Source organism: Parasteatoda tepidariorum, chromosome 1 (genome assembly GCF_043381705.1).
Source record: "Parasteatoda tepidariorum isolate YZ-2023 chromosome 1, CAS_Ptep_4.0, whole genome shotgun sequence".
Lineage (NCBI taxonomy): Eukaryota > Metazoa > Arthropoda > Arachnida > Araneae > Theridiidae > Parasteatoda > Parasteatoda tepidariorum.
In genome coordinates, this window is record NC_092204.1 from 98,624,502 (window position 1) to 98,651,475 (window position 26,974).

General features: G+C 28.5%; 1 protein-coding gene across 1 annotated transcript in view; it reads left to right on the forward strand.

Moving 5' to 3' along the window:
- Window positions 1–26,974, forward strand: part of LOC107444500 (diacyl glycerol kinase 1) — a 411,787-nt gene that overhangs the window by 225,818 nt on the left and 158,995 nt on the right. Inside the window, exon 5 of the mRNA XM_071186108.1 lies at window positions 3,448–3,527. Within this exon, the coding sequence (XP_071042209.1) occupies window positions 3,448–3,527 (80 nt within the window). The remainder of the gene's footprint in view (window positions 1–3,447; window positions 3,528–26,974) is intronic.

Sequence of the window (26,974 nt, forward strand, 5' to 3'; positions counted from 1 at the left end):
TTTTTTGAGTGCTCCTCACACTATTGTATTAATATATTTTGCTTTGGCTTTATTGATACAATATCAGAAAGCACTCTGTTTTGCGGATATAATCGTGTGGGCTGAAGAAAAGATTATATCTTTTTTTTCCGGCTTTTTTTCCGGTTTTTTTAATTAACATTTCATTTTTTTTTAATAAAATGTTGTTTGTTATTTTTTTACTTATTATTTCCCAACCCCTTTTTTTCATATGTCTATAATTTTTCTTTGTTTTATTCTTCATTTTGAACTTACTTATATATATATATATATATATATATATCACATTAGAAGTTGCGATATTTTGTGAATCTTTTTTAACATAAATCATTGCTTCAAGTTGATGGTGGAATTCGAAAAAATTATAAAGCACTCCATCAGTTACTAAGACTACGCGAAACTATAATTTTAAAAGCACTAGAAGACAATATATCGATCTGTTTGGATGCACTCTAGAAATACTAAGACAAAGGAAATAAAAGAAATATTATTTTAAGAAGCAATTCTTAAGCGCCACTCTATCTACTTCTGCAGACTGCACAAGATCTTACTTTATTCTTTTCATATGGTAGCAGTTTTACCGAAAATTATGGTTTTCAAAATTAAAGTTCTTATTACTACACACTTAGCAAAAAAACAAAACTGACAAGTAAATTTAACCAAATAAATGGTTCATCTGCGATGCTCTAAGGTTTCATGCTAAAATTATCACATTTTTACCCCATTTACAAACTTTATCATAAACATATTATAAAACCTTATTTAATTTTTCAAAAACTAAGGTAAAACTTACAGAGGTTTTTGGTGTTCCTATTGAGCCAGGAACACTGTAAACTTTGCCATATTCTGGCAGTTTTGACAATATTTTTTCTCAGTGTAGATTTGTTTGGAACAGTCAATAAATAATAAAACAGATAATAATAAATCAATTATGAGTTACGCAAGTGTTAAAAAGCATCCGATTCTATATAATTTTAGTTCTATCTCTAACTTTATACGTACACTTTGTAAATCTATTTAGTACAGTTAATAAATAATAAAGCAGATGCCATTAAGCGAATGATATGTAAAGCAAATGCTAAAAATCTTCCAATCCAATACATCCGATACGAAAACAAAGCCTATAAAAATACACTTTTTAGATCTATTTGGTACAATCAATATATAATTAGACAGATGTCATTAAATCAATGATATGTTAAGCAAAAGCTAAAAAACACTTGACCCGATATATCTTATACGTAAACAATGTCTTTAAACCTACACTTTTTAGATCTATTTGGTACAGTCAGTTCAGTAATACATAATTACAGTACAGTAAATAAATAATTAGGCAATTGCCGTTAAACCAATAATATTATAAAAGAAACATCCAGCACGATACATAAGATACACAATCAATGATTTCAAACCTTCATTTTTTAGATCTATTTAGTACAGTCAGTCCAGTAATAAATACTTAGGCAGATGCCATTAACCCAATGATATGTTAAGCAGATGCTAAGAATCACCCATTCCGATACATCCAGTACGCAAGGAATTACTTTAGACCTGCACTTTTTAGATCTATTTGATACAGTCAGTACAATAATACATAATTACAGTACAGTAAATAAATAATTAGGCAATTGCCGTTAAACCAATAATATGATAAAAGAAACATCCAACACGATACATAAGATACGCGTCAATGATTTCAAACCTTCACTTTTTAGATCTATTTAGTACAGTCAGTCCAGTAATAAATACTTAGGCAGATGCTATTAACCCAATGATATGTTAAGCAGATGCTAAGAACCACCCTATCCGATTCATCCAGTACTCAAAGAATTACTTTAAACCTGCACTTTTTAGATCTATTTGGTACAGTCAGTTCAGTAATACATAATTACAGTACAGTAAATAAATAATTAGGCAATTGCCGTTAAACCAATAATATGATAAAAGAAACATCCAACACGATACATAGGATACGCAATCAATGGTTTCAAACTTTCACTTTTTAGATCTATTTAGTACAGTCAGTCCAGTAATAAATACTTAGGCAGATGCCATTTAACCAATGATATGTTAAGTGAATGCTAAATAGCACCGGATCCGCTACATCCGATGCGCAAACAGTGACTTTAAAACTACACTTTTTAAATCTATTTGGTACAGTCAGTACAGTAATAAATACTGAGGCAGATGTCATTAAACCAACGATATGTTCAGAAAATACTAAAAATAAAACCGATCACATACATCCAATATACAAACAATCAATATAAGCCTACACTTTTTTAATCTATTTGGTACAGTCAATAAATAATTAGAAGATGCTATTTAACCAATGATATGCTAACAAACATCCAACCCGATACATAAGATACGCAATCAATGACTTTAAACCTTCGCTTTTTAGATCCTTTTGGTACAGTAAAAAAATGAAAAGGCAAATGCCATTAAACTATAGATATGTTAAGCAAATGCTGAAAAAAAAACCCGATGCGGTACATCCAGTTCACAAACAATGATTTTAAGCCTTCTCTTTTTAGATATACATATTTGGTACAGTCAATAAATAAGGAGGCATATGCCATTAAATCAATGATTTATTTTTTTTATTTCAGTAGTTCTAACTTTAAATATATATATTGTAGATCTGTTTACTACCGAAAATAAAGAAAGAGACAAAGGCCATTAAGCACAAACATGTTATCTAACAAAAATGGCGATTGACTTGACGTTAGCGTTACAAAAAGATGCGCAAGCAATAATGAAAGGATGATAATCGAGCAACTGTCGGTTCAATGATTATGTTTCTGAAAACAACATTCAACAGTCAGATCAATTGTTCAGTTCTTTTTAGCTTCCTGAAAGTAGAGTCAATGATTATCGTAAATGTTATCAAAGTTCAGAAAGGCAATTAAATCAAATTTGCTAGTAAGTTTTCTAAGTAAGTGGAATCATCACGTTACGTGACAATGCCATACCACAAAGTACTTAAGGAATTTCTTCAGAAATTCAAATGGGAAGTTCCGACCCTGTAGTCTAGATGTGTATGGCGCAACTGATCCTGATCGCAAACAATGGCCTTTTACGAGTATTTCATAGGTTATGTCGCAATCAAACAAATGGCTAAGTAATTATGGACAATGTTTTTGAATATAATTAAACAAACTATATTTAAAAACCGTTACACACATTATTTACTATATCTAATAATTAAGTGATAGATCTTAGTGGATCGGTGAAGAGGAATGAAATTCTTTCGATCCTTTATTTCTGTTCTGTTCTTCAACTTTAACTTAATCTGCACGCAGATCAGCAAAATCAAATTCATTTTGATAGTTTTAAATAATTTTTCAATAGAATGTTTAGTCGGATATTTTTTATGTCTTTAGTGTCTTTATATTTTGTCCTTAAAGTTAGATTTATAAATTTCAGATTCCTCGAAGAAATTATCAGATGTCCTCAAGGAATTCAAAGAAGAAAATAATCCCTTGTCGAAATACAACCCTGAAGGAGTAAGTATTTATTTCCTTTTCGAAGAAAAAATTCTAAACTTATAAGGTACATATAACTATTTACTTTTAGAATCGTCATTTATACACTTTTTCTTCGAAAGACATGTATGATTATCAAACGGTAGTTTTATACCTGGAATTGTTTGTTTAACCTTTTAGAAAATAAACAGTAACTGATTATTTAGCTAAATTAATTTCTAATAAATTCGTTAAGTGCGATACAGTTTCCGAGAAAAGGTGGCTCTTTAAAATAAACAGTAACTGATTATTTAGCTAAATTAATTTCTAATAAATTCGTTAAGTGCGATACAGTTTCTGAGAAAAAGTAGCTCGAAAATTCTTCCTGTCCCTCATATTAATCTAAATGTTACTATTGTAATAAAACAGTTTAATTTTTTCCCTGAATTCATCTTATTGCTCTCATTGATTTTCTTTTATCTTCAAACTGATGAAATAAACTTTATTTCTAAATTTGATTTCCCATGAAATCTAGAGTTACTATGATTATTCCTTAAGTAATTAATTTTAGAAAAAAAAACATTGGGACTATTTTAATCTTGTCTCCTTTCTTTTTTTCATTCTTTCTTTTGCAACTCATTGAAATTGAATTCCTCTTCAATTCTAATTAATGCAATGAAAGTTTGTAAGAAAAAGAAAGAACATTTTTTTAAAAATATGTTGTTCCTTTCTTGATATTTGTATGTAAGATGTGATATATATTTCAAATGAATACTGTACGTTTTTAACGAAACCATTTTGTGGAAAATGCTTCGAGTGAAAAGTTTGTCAAATTAGCCAGAGTTCTAGATTTTATAGAAATGAGAACGAAAATTCTTTAATAAATATGTTGCTCATTTATTTGATATTTATTTGTAAGATATGATATATATTTCGAATGAATACTTTACACGTTTTTGACGAAACCATTTTTTTTCTTTTTTGAATAATGCTTCGAGTGAGCAGTTTGTCAAATTAACCATAGCTCTACATTTTATAAGAAAAAGAACCAAATTTCTGTAAAAAAATATGTTGTTTCCTTATTTAATATTTGTATACAAGATATGATATATATTTAGAATAGATACTGTAACATTTTTCGGGAAATTCTTCGAGTGAACAGCTTCTCAAATTAGCCATAGTTCTAAATTTTATAAATAAGTAACGAATTTTTTTTTTAAAAATATGTTGTTACTTTATTTGATATTTGTATATAAGATGTGACATATATTTAGAATGGATACTGTACATTTTTGACAAAATCATTTTCTAGAAAATGCTTTGAATGAACATTTATTTAAATTTAAATGAAGGAAAGGCATTTATTTAAATTAAGGAAATTATTGCCTTCACTTTTTTCGAGGATTTATCAGAAATCATAGTTCTTACGTTATGCATCGAATCACAAATTGCTTAGGAAATGCAACCCGAAATAAACTGAGTTATACGTAATAATTTATCACTCATCATCAAGATTCAAATCTGGGAAACGAGCCATCTCTTTAACCCCAGTGCCATCTAATTTACAAAGAAAGTTTTTAATCAAATAAAAATCGTTCGAAAGAAATTGAAACGTAAAATTGACGAAGCATTTTAATCAGAGTATCATATACGAGCATATCGTCAGAAAAAAACGTGATCTTGTGGCAAAATGATCGTCAAAAATAAAGAAATACAGCCTTTGGATTACTAAATCGTTAAATATCAGAGTTCTTTTTTTGAGAGAGAGACAGAGAGAAGCAATTAGATTAGTGAAGGTTATTTAGCACGTGTATTGTAAAAGAAATTTTAGTAGAATTCACAAAAGGCTTAGCATTATTAAGATGATAAATGATAAAAACACGCAAAAAATAAAAATAATATATTTTAGAATAATGCTATAAATTTCATTAATTACAAATTTTAAATTTAAAAAATTACAAATTTTAACAATATCACTGTAAAAAATGGATACTCAATTTCGATTTTAACAAAACTGTTTCTTGGTATATGTTTCGAGCGAGCTTTTCGTCAAAGTGACAAAATAAATTTCCTCACTTCTTCGAAGAAACGAATTTCGTCAAGAGTAATTTCTAATAATCACTTTATCGTGGGCATTATAAAGCTAAGTTAATGTTACTTTAATGATAAAGAGAATAGAATGTCATATATATAACAGATAGAGAAATATAACAGAGAGATATGTTTGACCCATGTTCTAAGCGGGATTCCAACCCGGAATCTTCCTGATAGGAGGAGATCACCTGCTTGACTTTCAGACTGATCGACTTATTTCGGTTCTTTATTTTCAATCATCTAGTCTTCATCTTAGTTTCGTCCTTCTAGTTAACTATCTCCCAAAATGCACTACGATAAGTTGATGAAACAGTTTCGTTATTTATTATGTGAGAGTTCCCATTTCGTCACAAACAACGTGATTTTGTGACGAAGAAATTCCCTAAGTTAACGAAATGTAGCTCAAGGATTGCTAAATCATCAAATGTCATAGTTTTATTTTTGAGAATAGTCTCAAAATTATTATTTATAGTATCAAAAATTTTTTTTGACGAAACGATAGTCAATTATAAGGAATTGCAGCTTTTGGATTACTAAAATCGTCAAATTTGAGAGTTATATTTCTGAAAAATAGTGAGAAACAATTAGATTAATGAAGATTATTTAGTAATTGTATTGAAAATAAAATTAAGTGGAATTCGCAAGATTTAATATTATTAAAAATTCTAATGATCGAAATACCAATTAAAAGTCTTTTTTGAAATAACACTATAAATTTGAGGAAAAAAAATTACAAAATTAAATAATGACATTTATCTCAAAAAATATTTATTTTGCGTCATTTTTAATATGTATTCCCTAAAAATACTTATATTTTATGTCGTTTCCGTGAAACTTTAAACTACAATTGCTGCCATAATTTTGCCGCATACTTTATTTTACATTATTTTAAACACTTTTACAATATTATTAATCTTAGTTACATTTATTTTTACCGCACATTTGTATGACACAAGCACAGTTTTAATTAACATTACAGCTCAGACAGCATTGAAAATAAATTCTTCTTAAAACTACACATCTTTATAGAAACTGTAGAGAAAGAAAATTAAGAAAGAAATAACTAAGTAGGATATTAATTAAAGAGAATCAGATTAAAGGAAATTAAGTTAATTTATTGAAGGTAATAAAGGTTTTTCGTTTCATATTTAATTTGTTTGTATTTCAAGATTATAAGAAACCAGTAATCACATCACTTATTTCTCTCTGGGTATTAATTTAAGATAAATTTCTTTGTTATTCTGAAATTCGATGATAAATCAGAAAAAACATAAAATATCTACAATACATTGATCACAAAGGGTAATTATTTGTGAAACAATATCTCATAAATAGAATTTATTTTCTTGGCTAATTATATTCATTAATTTTAACTTCCTATTATAATTACGTTAAGAAATATTAATACTCAATACGCTCTTAGATACGTTAGCAAATAAATATTGCAACATGTAGAAATGAGCTGAAATATTGCGACATTTGCTTAATTAAGGAAATATACAATTCTTGAATTTCGCTTGTAGCTATTCGATCCTATGATTTAGAAAACATAATTTAAATTCTCATATTTGTCAAGATCTTGAATTTATTATTGAAAGCCATTATATTTCTATTCAACTAAAATCGTAATTTTCTCAATAATTACTAAATAATTCAGAATAATTTATTTAAATTAGTTTTCCTAAGGCAGTAATTCCATTTGAAATAATAGTATTTGCTAAATTTTATTTGCTTGATAAAATTCTGTAAAACGATTGAATTCCAGCTTTTTTAGAAAAAATCTTTTTCTATATGCAAATAAGTCAGTGATACGATAACTGAACTAATTTAAATAAACTTTAACGATCGCTATTTATAAATTTAATTTATCGCTGAATAATAGGTAAAGAGTGATGCATACAAATTGCCTATTAACGATGAATAGAAGAAAAAGAATTGCCTAGAGCTGATACTGTCTATGAAAACTCATTTAATCCTGTGTGGTTTATAATGCGAAAAGTTTTTCAAGTGTAAAATTAAATTCTAATGGACTAAAAGAATGAAAAGATTTTAAAGTAAAATAACAAAGTTATTTTTAGTCGCGTTTAAAAATTGTAAATATTTATGACGAATTTGTAAGGTATTTATGAAATGTAATTATATGCAATTAAATGTAATAAAAAAATGCAAATTTCAAAATATCTAATAACTATATGGATAATGTTTTTCTTAAATCTTGTGTTTTTTTAAAAGTTTTTTAATTATTTTATTTTCTAGCATTTAAAGTTTGTTCCGAAATTATTTTCAGCTTTTTTTTCATTAGGAAGATACAATTTTACTGTAACTCTTTTTTTTTTTTTTTTTTTGTTAAATCATGTTACTGATTATTTAATGCCCCAAATTACAAAATAGCCTCTTTCTTCTTCTCGTGACCGAACTCAACCGTCAAAGGATTATAGATGGAAAGGAAAAAATTAAATATATTCTTAACCGCCCTTATTTAATTTTCGCAGATGTATTTAAAATTTGCATTTTTTATACTACATGAAAAAATTATATTAAAATTACCGTGTAATATGACAATGACATTTCTGGTAGAATAAACCATTCATTCGGCAGTATTTCCGTTCATATGGTAACTGTTTACGGGGAAATTATGGTTATCAAAGTTATAACTCTTATTACTACATATTTAGTAAAACATACAAAACTGAAGATTAAATTTAACCTAATAAAAAGTTTTTATGCTATTCTCTAATGATAAAGGATATAATGAGGTTTCATGATAAAATTACCTATTTTTACCACATTTACCAAACATTATCACATATTATAGAAGCATATTTAATTTTACCAAAATCACTACCGAATCGCAAATTAACGAGCTTTTTGAAGTTCCCATAGAACCAGAAACACGGTACATTTTACCATATTCTCATAATTTTGACTATACATTTTTATACAAGGTCGACGCCCAGTCATTGTCAATAAAATACAGCTTGAGGTATTTCAATCTATTAACGTTTTTCTTTAACAAAATTATATCAATACAGTTCAACATTCAGTATTTTTAAAAATCTTATTTATTATTATGCTTTTTTCGGTTGGTTCTTTCTGTATTTAAAGAAAATATGTTTATTATAATCTGGTTTAAGTATAAACAGTTTTATAACTTCATTCAAATTACTTTAAACAAAAATAGAAGTAAATTTTTAAAATTTAGGTGCATACAATTGTGTAATATCTAAAACTAATAATCGCAATATTCTTTCTTAAAGTATTGGGGGTGGAAATTAGAAGAAGTTCTACTTAGCCCAAAGTTAAACAAATTATTTACTTTCTAAATTTTTTAAAAAAAAATTTGCACAATGATACCCTTAATCAAGAGTCGAAAAAGAAAATTAAACTTGAGAAAATGGATATTAAAATTCAACTTAAAACCAGAGATGTTGCTCTTAACTCTTAGACGCAGATGCGAAACCGGTTTCCCTTTTATATCTTTTTTCTGATGTTCTAATCACAAGTAAAAACGTATTTTGGTAAATTATAAAAAGCAGAATAATACTTACTGAGAAAATCTGTTACATTATCGGAATTATATTTGTGCTAAAATATTAAATCAAAAAAAGTATTTTGAAAAAAAAAATATTTTTGTTCATATTTAAAAATTTATCAATAATTGATTTTGAAAATTAAAGAAAATTCAACGTTTAATGACTGTTTCTCTTATAACAGAAAAATGCAAATTTGAAAAATTAATTTTAGGAAGTCAAACGTTTTTGAAAGATTTTGCCTTCAACACTGAAAAAAGACACCTGTGTTTCATAACCATAAAATATTAAAATACTAAATGTAATATTTTTTCACTTATTTTGACCTAAATTAATGCAAAGTAATTAAAAAGTATGAAAATATATTTAGTAAACATTCTGCGTCAAAAGTTTAAAGGTTTTCATAAAAGACATAAAGTTCTTTCAAAAATGCTCGAATCTCTTCTTGTTTCTATCACCAACTATTCATACATTCAATCCTTAACTTATCATTGAACTTAACAATCATTGGTTTTAAAGATATTTAAGCAATCATTGTTCCTAAACAATCATTGGTTGTTGTCAAGTTGTACAATATTTGCACCGAAACAATATAATAGAAAATAAAATAGTTCCTTATGGGAAAAAAACTAATTCTAAATTCTATTTAGATTCAAACAATCACTTCAATTGTCTTCAAAATCAAACTATTCTGATGTCTAATATTTTAAACATACACACTACCGCATAAAAAAACCAAATTGCAACTCTTAATGGATCTGAAAACAATTGAAATTCATAATACAAACTGCTACAAGATAATAAATAGTCAAAAACATCACCGTGATATTGATATCAGTAAAATAAATTTCTTATCGCGTATTACATAAAAGAAAATAAATTAGAAAAATAGCTACGCACATAATACACGCATGCATTATTAAATTGTGCCTATACCCTTTCGTTGTGTGAACATATTACGACTACTCAACCCCAAATTGTCATCCTTCTCCATATAAAGGTATTCATATATTTCCCATATATTTGCTTTTTAATGCGAGGAGAACTGTATTTGCAAACAGCCCTGGAAGGAAAAAACATCCTCACAGCAAAATCCCCTTTTGCCTCCTAAAATATTTAAATAAAAAAATGCGTTATTGTCAGGTCCTGAGGCAACATTTACTTTTATGTCCATTACTTCTCCCTCTTCTAAGCCATTCCTCTGGAAGATGGGCTTTTTTTTTTTATCTCCTGGAGTTTCTCTCAGAAAGCATGGTAAACATGACTCCGCGTCTCCTTGCAATTCAGGGTAAATATGGCGAAGGCTTCTTGACCACGGATCTTTTTTTTAAATGACGGAGAAGACAGGGGACCTACCTCGAAAAGATAGAGCCTCGACGTAAATGTCATTTTAAGCTTCGGCATCATCATCTCTCTGGAGAATTTAGAAAGATAACTGTTTGAGTCTGTCGAGTTGGAAGTCGAGAAATTTCCGATTTAGAATCGGAAAGGAAGAAGATATATTCCAAAATATAAAAAGAGATACAAAAAAAAAAACAGCCTTGATACCCTAGTATTTAAAGTACATAATAATAAGAGACATTTTCTATGTATTGAAAAATCATAAGCATCGCCTCTGTTTTGAGTGATCAACTTAATTACATTTTGTTTCGCAACTACAGGCTTGAAGTTCGACGTAATGAAAGAAGCATTTTTTGTTTATGAATTTAACTCGAGTTTTTTTTTTTTTTTTTTTTTTTTTTTTTTTTTTTTTTTTTTTTTTTTTNTTTTTTTTTTTTTTTTTTTTTTGAAATTCTAATTTATTCGGAAACTGTTGCAATTTTAGGTTCTTTATTTGCAAATAACTTTATTGCTTTTTAGTTTTAAAAAGTAATTATTTATTTGCCGTAGAAATACATATTTATCTTTCTCGAAGTCTTCATTTTATATAAACTCTCGTTTGACGTCAAAATAAGATTAAAATATTAAGTAGGAGAGAGATTAGATGTTACTAAACATAAATATTATGCAATTTGTAACGAAGTTTTATGCATACCTCTCGGAATGTTGTTATTAAAATAGGATAGTTTAAAACTATGTTTGGAAACCAATTGGACAATTCTCTTAAAAATGTATCACTTTACATTTCTCTTATTGCTTAGATAAATATGGTTTCTGCGTAAATTCTTCAAACGAATTCTTTGAGTTCTAGAATATACAACCAGAATAAACGAAATTCCACTTCTTTAAAATAAAAATACGCTTATTTTGAATTTTGCTTTTGCCAATGCAATTAGGTACTTACTGCTACAAAAGAAGTGAAGTGAATTATGTCTAACCACGTGATTTAAATCAGATTTAATTGGATACCTGTAAGCGACGTCAGGCGTGTATGTTGAACCTGATTGGCCTCTGAATCAACAAATACCACGGTTTATCTATGATGACCTAACTTGCGGATACCCAATGACATCTAATTATCCGCTCCCAATTAAAATTCAGAACCAACAGAGTTTAATTCTTTGAATTTAAGGATTATTAATTAATCTTCATAATAATATCTCAGTTATTTCTTTTGACTTCATCAGTTTGTGGTAAACTCACACTATTTTTGTTTCTAATTATTTGACGAACATAGTTGCATGCGTGGGCAAAAAAAAAAAAGTAGCAAAGAAAGAAAAAAAGGAGTAAAATGCTAATTATTCTTGGCGCAGTTTATATGGGTCGAAATTTCTCTCCTTTCTTCATTGTTGTTTTTCTCGTTTAAAGCGCGAATCTTTCAAATTTTGATTTCGTCGCATTTGCAAGAAATTTAAGATATTATATTTTCATTTAGTCAATTCATTTAAATGAAATATCTGCAAATATAACGTGCTTTCTTTAACATAAATTTATTTTTATTTTTTATGTTTCCGTGTTTCGTTACTTTTTAGTAGTTCTTAAGTGTAATTAGGAATTGATGTAAAATTTCTTTTTAAAAAAAAATAAATTTCCATCTAAATATTAAGAGTTCTAATTTTTTTCACGAAGAAACTTAAGAAAAGTTTTCAAAATTCAAAAAGCAATACACGGGGATGACTTTGATTAATTATTTTTCGATATTCAAGTTTCTGACAAGCATTAAAGTTTTATTAAATTACTAGTATCAAACGCCTACGTAATGAAATTTTTTTTTCTCAGATTAGAATTATTTTTTCTTCAGAATTATTAGACTGATTATTTTAGAACTTTTACACGTTTGATTTTCAAATTATTTCTTGTGTAACTGTAGGATTTAGAAGCTTTTGGACTAAAAATTACTCGTTGTTTGTTTAATGAATCTATTAACATTTCTTTAAAAAAAATTACGATGATATGCTATATCTGATTTTAAATTTTAATTACCTATTTTTTCCTCTCAGAGCTTCCCATTTTTTAAAGTACAACAGTATTTACCCTTTATCCATAATTCTGAATCGAAAACGTTTTACTTACCACAAAGTATTATGTTCACCCTCTAATTCTTTACGATTTCAATTTCTGAATTCAAAATTAAAATGATTTTATTTATCAGGCTTAGGCATTGAGAAATAAAATAAAAGCAACGGAAATAAGAGCGTTTATAATGTTTAATAAGTAAACTTATGATCGTGTCTACACTATAGTGAAGCACTTTCTACTGTTTCGAAACCAGGATGGTGGTGTCGAATTACAATTACAGTGGAAGAAAATTTTGCTGGATTTGGAATGAAGAACTATTTGCTTTAACTCCAGTTAATCAAAAGTACTGTAGGTTAAAAGATAAACTGGATTTATAATTATAAAAGGGTTTATAATTATGTAAACAGAACTATTGTTCGCATGAATGTGATGACAATTATTTAAATTATAACGTATCACAAACTTATATAATTAATCACATGATAGCCTTTTTTGGCTTATGCTTGTTGACTGAAGTGTTTTATTTAATGTTAATCTAAAACTTGCGTTGAATAACCGAACCAATTTTAAGTTTCGACTATCAGTATTCAACTCTGTGGCTATTGAACTTTGAACCCTAACCAGAAGACTAATTATCCTTCATGAATGACTTTTTATGGAACTGTAACCCTCATTTGCATTACTTGAAAAGAGAAACCACGAAAACTTCCATTGGTTAGTTCAATAACAAGGAAATTCTAACCCATGAGCCATCTACCACTAAAATTATTTTACGTCAACACTGTGATTGGTGCTAGCGGGAGCAGATTTCGTATCGACCTGCTATTCCTGGGATTCGAACCTGGGTTACCTCATTGAGAGACGAGTGCTCTATTCTCTGAGCCACTTCAACTCAAACTGAACTATTGAAGAATTTACTTCATTTTTTAAGCACTTTAAATTTGTAAAAACTGATTAACTAATGTATTTTTCAAGAAAAATCCAAAAATAAAATGATTAAATAGTAGACGTTTTGAATGATTTTGCTGTTCACTGTTCTCTTAAAATTTTCTTTCGATGCATTTAAATTAATAATAATAATAATAGCTATGTGATTCCATTGCTTCGAATTTATTTATTTTTATTATTAGAAAGTTTTTTTTTTAAATCATTCAAAACCTTAATTTAAATTTTCGAGAAAACACCCAAAGAAGAAACCTATTTCATTTTAGATAAAATATCGAAAATATCGAAAGAACAAGAATAGTTTGCTCAGAATAAAAAAAAATTATTTACTTCATTCCATCCTAGCATAAAATATGTGACAAAAATACACTTACCCCAAAGATTTATGCTTTAACAATATTTCTTTAGGTCCTAAAATTTATAACACATGATTAGATTAATACTATCCTTCATCGTTAATAACATATTTCGAATAAAATATTATTCCAGGCATAAATTCGAACATACATTTCCCCGCTAAAAATGACCTGGGAGCGAAATCTCTTCTTTTTTTCCTTTTATCTTTTAAGAAACCCAAATTTTCGAGCTAAAATGCAATAATAAAAGATTTAAAGCGCTGCAAATATATAAGGAGCTTCAAAATGTGTCATTTCTCGCATATTTTCAAGTTTCAAAATAGAAGGCATCGAAAAAATAGATATGTAAATCAAAAGTGAAAGGACCAAAACTTGTAAAATATTACGGATCGTGAATAACAAATATATCCTCCATCGAAGAAAAAGGCAGGAAAAAGTCGAAACATATGCACATATTTCGCCTGCCTTTTCTGACGCTAGAATTTTTGGAGGAACATTTTATTTTCCTGAATAAAGAGAAAAAAAGTTATTCTTTTCATTTTAAAGTTTTGCTGTATATTTAGTTACTTCTGGTTTGCTTTATAAAGTTTGTATGAGTTATAGACATGAATTTTCCTTCAAATTTAAATCTTGCATATAAGAGCATTTTTAGGGTTTTCATTCTATCTATTTTAATTTATTCATATATTAAAAAAATTTAACCATCCATTGAAATTTAAAGCAATATTTATTTTCATGTTTTAAGATTATGAAATACATACGAATTCGTACAAAATTTAATTGTAAATTATTCTTTTATTTCTAATTTGTAAAAAAATTGTACCATTTTCTTCCAATGAAGAATTTATTTTTATTTTTCAATAAATTTCAATTTTGTTCGTATGTACTCAGAATAATTTTTTTTTCTTCTTCTTTTTTTGTTTTATAACAATTTTAATGCTTATTGGAATTCGTAAAATTTAAATTACAAATTATTACCGTGTTTTCTTCCTATGTAGTATCTTTTTTAAATGTTTTAATGAATTGGAATCTTATTCGTATGTACTTTATTTCTTTATTTTGTGGCGAGTTCAATAATTATACGAATTCGTAAAATTTCAATTATAAATTATGCACTTGTTTTCTTCCCTTGCAGCATATTTTTTTTAATTAATTGTAATCTTATTCGCATGTACTTGGTATAATTTATTAGGTTTTTTAATTTTGTAACAATTTCAATATTTATACAAATTCAAAAAATTTAAATCTTATTTTTTTTCTTAATTTTGTAAAATAATTGTGCAAATTTTCTTCTGCTATAACCGTTTGATTTTTTTATTCAATGAATTGCATGAAAATCACGATATTTAAGGCAAAAAAACTTTTTTATTTTGGGAAATTTATTTAGAAATTTATTTTAGTGAAGGGAAATTTTAAATCTTAATAGAATTTATTCCTGTTTAATGTTGTTGCAATATTTTCCTTTTATATATCGCCTATTATATTCAATATTTTGTTTCCTCTCTAACTTTATAAATGCCTTACAGTACTCTATTTTTACAAATGAAATGAACTTTTACCTTTACCCTTAAAATGGGAAAACAAAATTGAGACATTGGCCAGAAATTGCATTAACTACTAAATCTTTACTGTCTGTTAGCTCTAAAAAGCCCGTGAAATTGTCAATGATTTAAAAAAACGAAAACAATTGAAAAAAATTTTATAAAAGGCATAATTTTTTCATCCTGTTATGAAATAAGTTCAAAGCTAATCAACAGGTGTTACTGGCAACCAATAAGAGCTGTATATAAAACTGATTTAAAAAATTATATATCTGCTGCGATGGAAAAGTTTTAACTATTTTCATCAAGCTTCCTCATTAGTTACTAAGTTTGCAAATAGATGATACTCGCAATGCTCACCGATAAAAACTCTCTAAAATATTAGTCCCTGCTCACCCTTCACCAATGATCAAAACTTGTAGCACCAACCAGTGAACAAAATTAACAGATTTCGCTGCAAATGTTTCCATTGGAGTGGTTTGATATTCAGCAGGAAGCACTGTGCTCGAATTTTTTTTAGTCGGAAGCGACTGTGACTTAGTAATTATTATTTATTTATTTTTTTTTTTTGCTGGTTAGAATAAATCTCTGGATCCACAATCAGAATACGACAAACCATAAATTTTTGTCGCATTTTTTATAACATTTTTTCAAATCATTGGGTCAATCATTTCGATTCAATAATTTTGAGACGCCAGGTATACTAACTTGTAATAAACGTTTCATACGTTATTTTATACAAAAAAAAATCTGCAAATCTTAGATTTCGAACTTTTTAACACTCGAGTTCTGTCGGTGTAGAACAATTTGCAAAGAAGTAGCTTTCTGCATATTCTATCTTAAGACAAATGTTAATAAATGTTAATGTTTCAAATCAAAAAATTATTCCTCACAATTAGTGATAGATTCTTTTTTCAAACAGGACTATCATTGTTCAGAATTAGGTAAACAGTACGTATAAAGTATGTGCTGTTCATAGCGAATTAGTTATCACAAGGAGAAAATTATTCTGAAAAAACTATCTTACTGTATGCCATACAGTAAGATAGTTTTTTCAGAATAATTTGTTATTACCAGAAATATTCTTACCATACAGTGTATGGTAAGAATATTTCTGGTAATAACAAAAAAAAACATAATTTTGTTAATAAAACCCAAAATATACGGTATTTAAACCATTCATTTGGTAGTTTTTTTTTTTTTTTTTTTTTTTTTTTTTTTTTTTGCTAGCACGGTAATAGTTTAACGGAAATTCTGATTTTTAAAATTATAGTTCGTATTACCACGCGTTTCGTAAAAAGTACGAAACTGAAAAGTAAATTCATACGAATAAATGGTTTCTATATTATGCGAAGGTATGATAATAAAATGTCCAAATTTTACCACATTTACTAAATTTTAAAACATATTATTAAACCATATTTTTTGTTAACTATACCAAAATCATTAGAAAAACTCTTCGGTAAAAATAACTAATCTTTTTGATGTTTCCATAAAGACAGAAATAAGGTAAATTTTACCGCATTCTGCCAGTTTTCATCCCACTTTTTTTACGAAGGTATTGTGGCGTAACTACCACTATAAACATTAAATACCAATTCACTAGCATATAAGGCAAACAAACTTGATTCCCTCTTGAAGTACCTTTTGATAGATGAAGGTTGACATAGTCGATAATAAAAATCCCCTCAGTATAAACACAGAATTTTCTTATACTTTTTCAATAGTAAGCAAAAACATTTCAGCTCTTCACTATTCTCAATTTTGAATACATGAATGATATTAAATATAAAATCAGGAAATATTTTGTATACACATGAATTCATGCATGAAATTTTGAAAAATTGCTTTTAATTTTCTTGGAAAATCTTTATCACATATTTTCAAAATATCAGACCTCAAATGAGAGGCATCTGTTTCGTCAGTTATTCAAATATAAGTCATGAATATTTTCCCATCTTTTATTAAAATTTATTTCTACTGAAACTTTCTATTTTGCATGCCTTTATGAAATTCATTACAAACTCGGTGTTTGAAAAAAAAAGAAGACACACATAAATAGAGCTTTTGTTATACAAATTTGTTATTAAGCGAACTGTGCTGTGATAAAATCCTCTTTACATCTCCAATAACTTTATCAAAATAAATCTTTTAGAATATAAATCCAAAATTTGCATATCCCTATCGTCTGTTGAGCTGATACGAAAACCTTCTAAACTATTCCTTTTTCTAGAACAAACAAAACAGGAAGCTCCCCTTTTATAAGTGCTGCTATTTTATGCTGCATATCAGGAATAAACATGTTTAGATTTTTGATATCCGTTTACTGCTATTTTTACGATAGATCGCTTTCAGCTTTGAAAAAAAAAACATTTAGAATGTACTGAAAAATGGCGAATTTTATGGATGTTGAAATACGTGCTTAATGTTTCATAGAAAAACTCCTTTCATGTGTCTCAACAACTTTCAAACTTTAATGTATGATACAAAATATACTTTTATCAATGTTTATTGCTTCCATATCTTTTAGAAGCAGGAAAGATCAAAAACCGGTGCATTGCTAAAATATTGAACGCGCATCAAATTGGAAGACTGAATACGATTATCACCAGTTGTATTTATCTCGCAACGATTGCAAAAAGAAAAATTAAAACAATGAGAGAGAAAATTAAGATTAAAAAAGAAATTGTTTAATTTTAAATCGCTCAAATAAGAGACAACACTCATAACCATCTAATAAAAACTAACACATTTTAATAGAATCAAATCTAATTACATTCTATATTGCTAAGCAACCATGATGAAACAAAGCTTTCATCATACTCATATCGAAATAAGTATAAAGTTGGTCAGTTTCCCAACACCGAGCTTTTGGTGCCGGCTACAAACTGTTATAAAGATGTCGTTCAAAAACAGACTAAAAGATTCAATCAGGTTTTATCTTAAGAGAAGATTGGAGATATTCATTCCTTCTCTCTCTGTTATAAATAAACGATTTTATGCAGATCTCAAATGTTTCTGAAAAACAATTTTTCATTTTAATACAAAATACTTTGCGACGCTGCTCTGACACTAATTTTCGTCACTTTTTCATCAAAATGAAAATTCATGTCTTTATATATAAGAAGAGAGTGGAATGATAACACATAGCCAATCACTGAAGACTTCTGGTTAGTAACGCACAAAACAGCCAATCAAAATTGGGAACGCATGTGTGTGAAGGTAATAATTTTTAATAATGCTGTCTGCAGAAATGTTACAACTAAACTTACCAGCTAAATCTAGTTGCGATTTTTATCTTGTATTGAATGTGTGAAATATATTGAACAGAGTTTACTTTAAAATACTTATATCTCTTATAAAAAATGGATCGCCGTGAATATCTTAGGAGATATCAACAGCGACATAGGACTGAACATAATTTAGCAGTACAAAATTACCGAGAAAATAATCGCAGTACTAACAATACGCGACAACGAAATGCGCAGCAAAGAAACGTTGAAAAGTCAAGACGTTTAAATGAAAACGAATAATATGGAAAAGAAATTGATACAAAAATGTTGTATATAAGGAGTTGTAAATAATTTTTAATTTTATCATTGTTTTTTCTTACTTTTAATTGTTTTTTACTTACTTTCAAAAAATCATTCAGCCAGAAATATTAATTAACAGTTCATATTTGTTTCAGATATTTCTTAAATAATGCATAAAAGTGCAAATCATTGGTACACAAAATGATGTGAAAAGAAAAATCAATCAAAAATGTACATAGCTAGGTTTTGTGAATATTCAGAGATCTATTGTAAATAATTTTTAATTTTATTGTTTTCACCTTATTTTTTTATAACAATTCAGACAAAAAAATTTTTGATCATTGATAACATAATTATTTTATTTTACATTTGTTTTTTTATTAGTATTCAATGTGACAAAAAAATTAAATTGCTTAATTTAATTTGTCAAATTTCAGTCACATATACTTTTATTATATAATTTGCTTTTTGTCTGATTGAAACTAAAATATTTTGTCAGTTGACAGTATTGTAGTTAATTGGGCAATTACTTGCAATGGGTTTTGCTTTTGAAATATTACTCAGCATCAACTTATTAATATTACAGGTTTTAATTTGTTTGCCATATTTTGAAGTTTTTTTCATTAGGTTTTAATTGTTTTCAGTTTAAAATTTAAATTACTGTAGGGGGGAGATGAAGCACCCTATAGGGAGCGTCCGGCATCCTATAAGATCAACAATGATTTGAGTTAGAAGGGGTAAAAATATATATGGGTTTCCCCTTAGCGAAATTGGCGACTTATGTTTGGCGCCATTCCTGATTGCGCGGAACACCGTGGTAACAGGAATGACTGCCAAAATATAATGATATTTCAATAAAACATTGGAAAATTTCAACAAAACATGGACCAAAACTTTATGAAATTGCAATGAACCCGATATGAGCAAAATTAATAAACCCAAGAAAATGCATTTTGAATCGAAACAAAAATTAATGAAGTAAGCACAGAAAGAAAAGGAAAAAAACAACTCACTTCTTCTTTAAGCTTGAATATCCTCAGATTTAGGTGCACCGAATTCTCTAATAGCAGTTAGATACTGTCTAAATTTATCATGAATATAATCTGTGTACCTTCATCGCCACATAAATTCGGCGAAATTCGAATCGAAAATTGCGTCTGTGGTACCCGACTGGCGATGACATTTTTTCTAAAGTCCCTTTTTATGACTTCCCACATACCTTCAATCTTATTGACCAGAAGAAAAAGTAATCTTACCAGCCGGTATCCAACTTAGAACTAGCGGACCTCTGAAATTACATATACCGTTGAACATTTAAAAATAACGCTAAAATCTAAACCAATCAGAATCACGATTGGGTTTCAACATCGCCCAGCTTGGTGATCAATCGCTATTACAACTTGGTGAGAATCAAGGGGCACCCTTAAATATAGTCTACCCGAGTTAAGGCTCTGCCACGTGTGCTTCGAATACGGAGATTAATCTCCGGCTAATGCCCTATAGTAATTTGTTATTGCTATAATATTGCTTCCTCGCTTAATATAAGTTTAAATTTTTGTTTGTATTAAAATTGCTTCATATAACATTATAATGCTGATAACAAGAACCTCTGACATATTACAATCCTATCATATTCTCTCTATGCAGAAAAATTGCCAGCTAATCTCCAAAAAAAACGACTTTGATTTTGTTCACGAAGCGAACAAAAGTGTAATTGCGTAGCAATTATCGGGGGTTGGCGAGCGGTAGCGAGCAGGGAGCGGAGCCCTCTAGTAAGGTATATATTTAGAAATTGAGAATTTGATCCGTGCATATAAAGTAGAACGATCATACCACATTCAAGTAAAAATGTTCACTAGTTAGTAAAAATCGTGCCCTGTATTTTATTGTTCTTTAAGTTTTTAACTTCATTTTAGCTTAATTTTCAGAAAAAATATTTAAAATAGTGTTAAAATAATTATTATTAACTAAAAAATAATTTCGGCAGGTAAAAATTGTGACTGGAATCAATCGAAACATCAGCCGTTAAAGAATAACAACGGTCAACATTTGTACGAGAAAATTCTCTAAAGTTGAAGAGATTTGGAGCGAAATCCACAAGCTTCAATTCGCGGAAGATACCCATTTACTACTCTAGTGCTAGAACAAGTAAAAAAAAACGGAATTTTTATTTATTTATTTTTGTCAAACAAAAGATATCTGATAAGACTCAGATGAGTTCAGCTTCACGCTATCGTTAGAAGCTTAATTATTATTCAGACAAAAAATAAATCGTTTTCTTTTCATATTTTGAATTAAAAGAAAACGATTCATTTTCTATTCTTAATAACTTCAATTGAGTCGCGGTGGCTCAGGGAATAGAGCATTCGCTTTCCAATGAGGTAAGCCGAGTTCGAATCCCAGCGATGGCTGGTCGATACGAATTCTGCACTCAGCAAGCACTGGCCATAGTGCTGACGTAAATATCCTCAGTGGTAGACTGATCATGGGTTTGAATTCCCTTTACGCCAGACTAACAGTGACAGGTTTGCATGGTTTACCTCTCCATATAACTCAAATGCGGGTTAGTTCCATCAAAAAGTCCTTCACGAAGGCAAATTTCCTTCCGATGCTTGATCCAGGAATTCCCTTGCCTTCTAGATTGGGTTCAAAATGACAAGGCTACGGGGTTGAACAAAGGTAGTCTTAAACCTAAATTTGGGACAGTTGTTCAACAACGGTTATAAAATGAAATATTTTTAATTGAATTAATGAAGTTAACTGTAATCGTTTGGTTATTCATTTTATTTTAATTCCATAAAATGCTTAGATGTTAACTCTTTAAGGAACCCGTGTGTTAAAGAAGACAAAAAAGTATTTTGTAGAGCAAAATGCGATTTAATTTATATATATATTAATTTCTCAAAGTTTTTCTTGTAATTAAATTTATGTTCATGTTTTCCAATAAAGTATGTATTCATGCAGGAAAATTGTATCATTAATCCTTTTGAACTAGTATAAAAACAACTATAGATAAGTGTTAATAGTTTTGATTACCATATGAATGATTTTCAATAATTTATCACTACCGAATTTTTATTTCCTATGTTTAAGATAGAATTTATCATATGTCAGAATTAAATAAACAGAAGTAAATAAAATATGATCGAAACATTGTTTACGAATAATAGGACTGAAATGTAGGGTAAAAATTTTGAAACTGATTAGGAAATTTTATGATTCTACTAAAATGCATAGTGCAAAATGAAATTCAAAATATTAACAGAAATTTACTCTAATCAGTTTTCATATCAAGTCGATAAAAAAAATCAAAAAAACTGACGGTAATTCACACAATCCAGTTTTGATGTCAAGGCGATAAAAAAAAAGTCCAAAATACTGACGGTAATTCACGCAATCCAGTTTCGGTGTCAAGGCGATAAAAAAATTTTCAAAATACTGACGGTAATTCACCCAATCCAGTTTCGGTGTCAACGCGATAAAAAAAAATTTCAAACTACTGGCGGTAATTCACACAATCTACTTTTGATGACGAGGCGATAAAAAAAACTCAAAATACTGACGGTAATTCACACAATACAGTTATGACGTCAAAGCAATAAAAAAATTCAAAATACTGATGGTAATTCACACAATCCAGTTTTGATGTCAAGGCGATAAAAAAAAAGTCCAAAATACTGACGGTAATTCACGCAATCCAGTTTCGGTGTCAAGGCGATAAAAGAAATTTCAAAATACTGACGGTAATTCACCCAATCCAGTTTCGGTGTCAAGGCGATAAAAAAAAATTTCAAAATACTGACGGTAATTCACACAATCTACTTTTGAAGTCGAGGTGATAAAAAAAACTCAAAATACTGACGGTAATTCACACAATCCAGTTTTGATGTCAAGGCGATAAAAAAAAAATTCAAAATACTGACAGTAATTCATACAATCCAGTTTTGATGTCAAGGCGATAAGAAAAATTAAAATACTGACGGTAATTCACACAATCCAGTTTTGATATCAAGGCGATAAAAAAAATTCGAAAAATTCACACAATCCAGTTTTGATGTCAAGGCGATAAAAAAAGACTAATTATTTCGAAGTTACTATGATTTTCTGTGTAAAAAAGGTACTGTTTTGTTTTCAAATCTATCTAGGAATGTTTCCATGTACTTTCACGTTTAGTCGGAGAAACGGGAACAAAGTCGAAGAAACTTATAATTTAAAATTTATACGAGTTTCTGCGTTTTGAAAGTGCAATTTTGTACTTACTCATTGCTATTTACACAAGTGAAGTATTGTTTATAGATTGAATTTTTTTGTGATAAATTCAATAAACTAAAAATTAATAATTCGGTAATAATTTCGATGGACCCCTTAATGTTACTTCTACTTTTTGCCTATTTCGCAATATCTCGAGAATTTTATAGATGAATCGAAAATTTTTTGTACGCGATTATAAATTTTTTTTATTTAATATTAGAGCCCCAAACAATTACGCTTGATTCTTAGTACGTAAAAATGCGATTATTGGATCAAAAGTTATCTCTGTTGAGCGTCAACAATTAGAACATTCATACGTAAAACCAAATTTCTTATAAACTATTTTGATTTTATTATACCTAGCATAAAAAGTACCTACAAAACAATGTCTAGTTGACAAATCTAAAAGGCTATGCCAGACGTATAAATAGGTTTAAGTCAAAAATAGTACAAATGAGTACAAAATCAGTTTATTTATTTAAAAATTACATGTTATATCGAATGTATTAATAATTTTTAGGTAATTAAATTGAACTTAAATAAAAACTTGTATTATTTAATTTCCAAAGGTATACTTTCTTACCATTAACAGCAAGTATATTCTATTAAAATAAAAATAAAATAAATATTTTTTGTCTTAGAATTCTATCAGAACTTTAACATAACTCAAATATGCTTTTACATAAAAGAAGACTTAATTTTGTTTTCTTTTTTTGTGTTTCGAAACACAACAAAATAAAACTCTAAACCTTTACAAGAGTAAACCTCTTTCCTCTTTTTAATTTATCATCAAAAATTCAATTACCAACTACATACTACGTTGTTTATTTAAGGAGAATAGAAAGAACTCGTTTTGAATTTCAATTTATTCCCTTTAAAATTCTACTTGTTTTTTTCTTTTGTTTTTTTCTAAGCATAAGGGAAAAAAATGATAGAATTTGTACGTTATTTGAGGATCTGATAAACTGATCCATAGCATGGAAGGAAATCCTAATAATTTGTTTTATAAATATATCGTCTGCAAATTCTTAAATTATAAATTAAGAAAATATTACATAAAATAAAAATAAAATAAAAACTTTCGATTTTGTTTTAGTTCGTAATGATGGATTAACATTTTTTTAGAAAAAGACAAATTAATTTCTTACAGTACAATAAACAATAACAAAAGATTAAATGTTATAGAAAATTATTTATTGAAAAAATAATAAATTGTGATAGAAAGATGAGCTGGATTACTGGTTATTTTTAATTATTTTTTATTTTGCCACACAACCTTAATAATGCCATATAAGTACCTTAAATATTTTACTTATCGAAAAATTGGTTGATGTAAACCTTTAAATTTGTAATTATAGCATATTGAGAACTGAAATATTGTTAAAGAATTTACTTTCAAATTCTTCTTTATTTTTCTTGCAATTTTTTTTCCAATGATGCTTTAATGATCTAAAGAAATATTCTTTGTAGTTAATTTAAAAATAATGCGAAGGGTGTCCCAAAATGGGTCGATGTACCGGTTTTAAATACCAATTAAGGAAAAGAGATCGAATTTCATGATCAGATGAGTTCTGCTTTAATGAACAGAATAATATTTTTCATCACAATTCAAAATTAATTACTAAGTACTTAAGAAGATGGCACCTATAGTTAAAAAACTATATAGCTATGTACTCTATCTCATGAAACACCATTCTAATTGAAATATTAGCATAGCACATTTGTCATCTAACTACGTCACTGTGTTATTGCAAGGAGTAATCATCTTGAAAACATTATTTTAAAGCTTTTTAATAAGCAGTGCCATCTGATTACGAACTTAGTAAGTAATTTAGATTTTTTGCGTGAATAAATAAAAGCTTTCCTTCTTAGCAGAACGCAACAAGCTGTACATTTTCTTCCCGTTTTTCTTAAATTGATTTTTTAAATTATTAGGTATTTTTAGAAAATTCGGTTACGTAGAATTTTTAAGGGAAAACACTGAGATGACAAAAGGCGTGAGATAACACTATGCAAATATACAGATGGTAGTAGTATCGCCTACAAAATGCATATATGGATAGTGCACTGGCAGGATTTCCATTTGTGTTCAAATTTTTCATCTGAGAATGCTTCTGATATAACTATGACCGCGAGACGAGAATTAACAGACTTTGAACGTTGAATGGAAGTTGGAATAGGCGCATAGGACATTTGATTTCGGAAATTGTGAGAAAATTTAACGTTCGTAAAATTTACAGTGTCAAGGGAGTGTTGAGAATACCCAATTTCAGACATAGCCTCCCACCATGTGCAACGCAGTAGCCAACCGCATGCACTTAACCACCGACCGCCGACATGTACATAGAGTTGTCAGTGTTAACAGACAAGTAACATTGAGTGATATAACCGCAAGCATCAATGCCGAGCATGAAATGTACGTGTCTGTTATGACATTTGTTGTATGACGGCAGAAGACCGATTCGAGTGTCTTTGCTAAAAGGAGGACATCCCATCCAGTGCCTCTCTGTGCTCGTGACCATATTAGTTGAACACTAGAATACTGGAAAACTGTAGCTTGGTCAGATAAGTCACTATTTCAGGTGGTCAGAGCTGATGTGGTGAGTGTGGAACAGGCCCCAGGAACTCATGGACCCAAAATGTCAACAAGGTACTATTCAATCTGGTGATAGTTGCATAATAGTTGGACTGCACATAGACTAGATCCTAAGGTTTACTGAAATGGTTATGTTCAACTACTTGCAGCCATTCATAAACTTCATGTACATAAAAGATGATGCAATTTGTATGAATATTAATGCGTCTTGTCACCGGGTCTTCATAGTGAATCACTTAACATTTTTTTTTCATACATTTATTGATTTAAAAATTAGTACTTATGAGCAATTAAATTTTTTGAGTTTCCGATAGCTTTTTATGCAACAAAACTTTTTATAGAGCCAGTTTTTTATGCGAACTTTTTATAGACATAAAGCAACCTTGATTTCTTATTTCTGTTTCATTTCATAGTGCTAGCCTCAAAATTTTTTTAACTCTCTGTGTGAATGAAGGACATTTTCAGAACAGTTGAGACCAATAATAACTTAATTCTTCAGTTCACACCTTATGTTTCAATCCTAATTATACTTTTACCACATATCAATGACCATCACTGACAACATTTCCTGAATAAGAATATAAGATATAAAACATTTTAATTTGTATAAAATCCCCATTCTTATTTTTTTTTAACAAACCATCTTCATAAAAGGGGGAGGGGAACAGCAAGACATTTAACGTGATAAGGAATTGTGTGTACTTTTTTCCCTCGTTTCACCCCCTACCACAAAAACATTAGGATTTTTTTTCCTTGTGGTCGTTGGAGCAGGCAAAAATGTCGCAGGTGTTAAACGTTTTTCGCGTAAGCTCATTTTCCTGATTCTGTTTTTTTTCTCCGGGTCACCTACTTTTAGGCAGCGCTATTCCAAATTTATTTATTCTACCGTAAAGTAATAAAAATACATCTTCTAAATGTGAGACATTATTTTGCTTTATTTTTGTATCTGCAATTGAATGTTTGTGCCCTAAGAAAATGTGCTTATTTCATTGTTTTTCAAAATTTTTCTGCATTTCTACTCTTTTATTTTCTCCAAACACTTGTAGAGAGCAAGAGGAAAAAAAAAATTCTTATTAAAACTATTAAATTTTTTTTGTTTATTTATTTCTTTGTAATTGTCTATTTTGTTCTATCGATAAACTCTTTCCATAAAATATTATCATGAACTTAATTTTTAAATGGTATTCAAGTGTTAGAGAAAGTCTTATAGCATCATAAAATTTTTATCGACAGAATCTACAAAA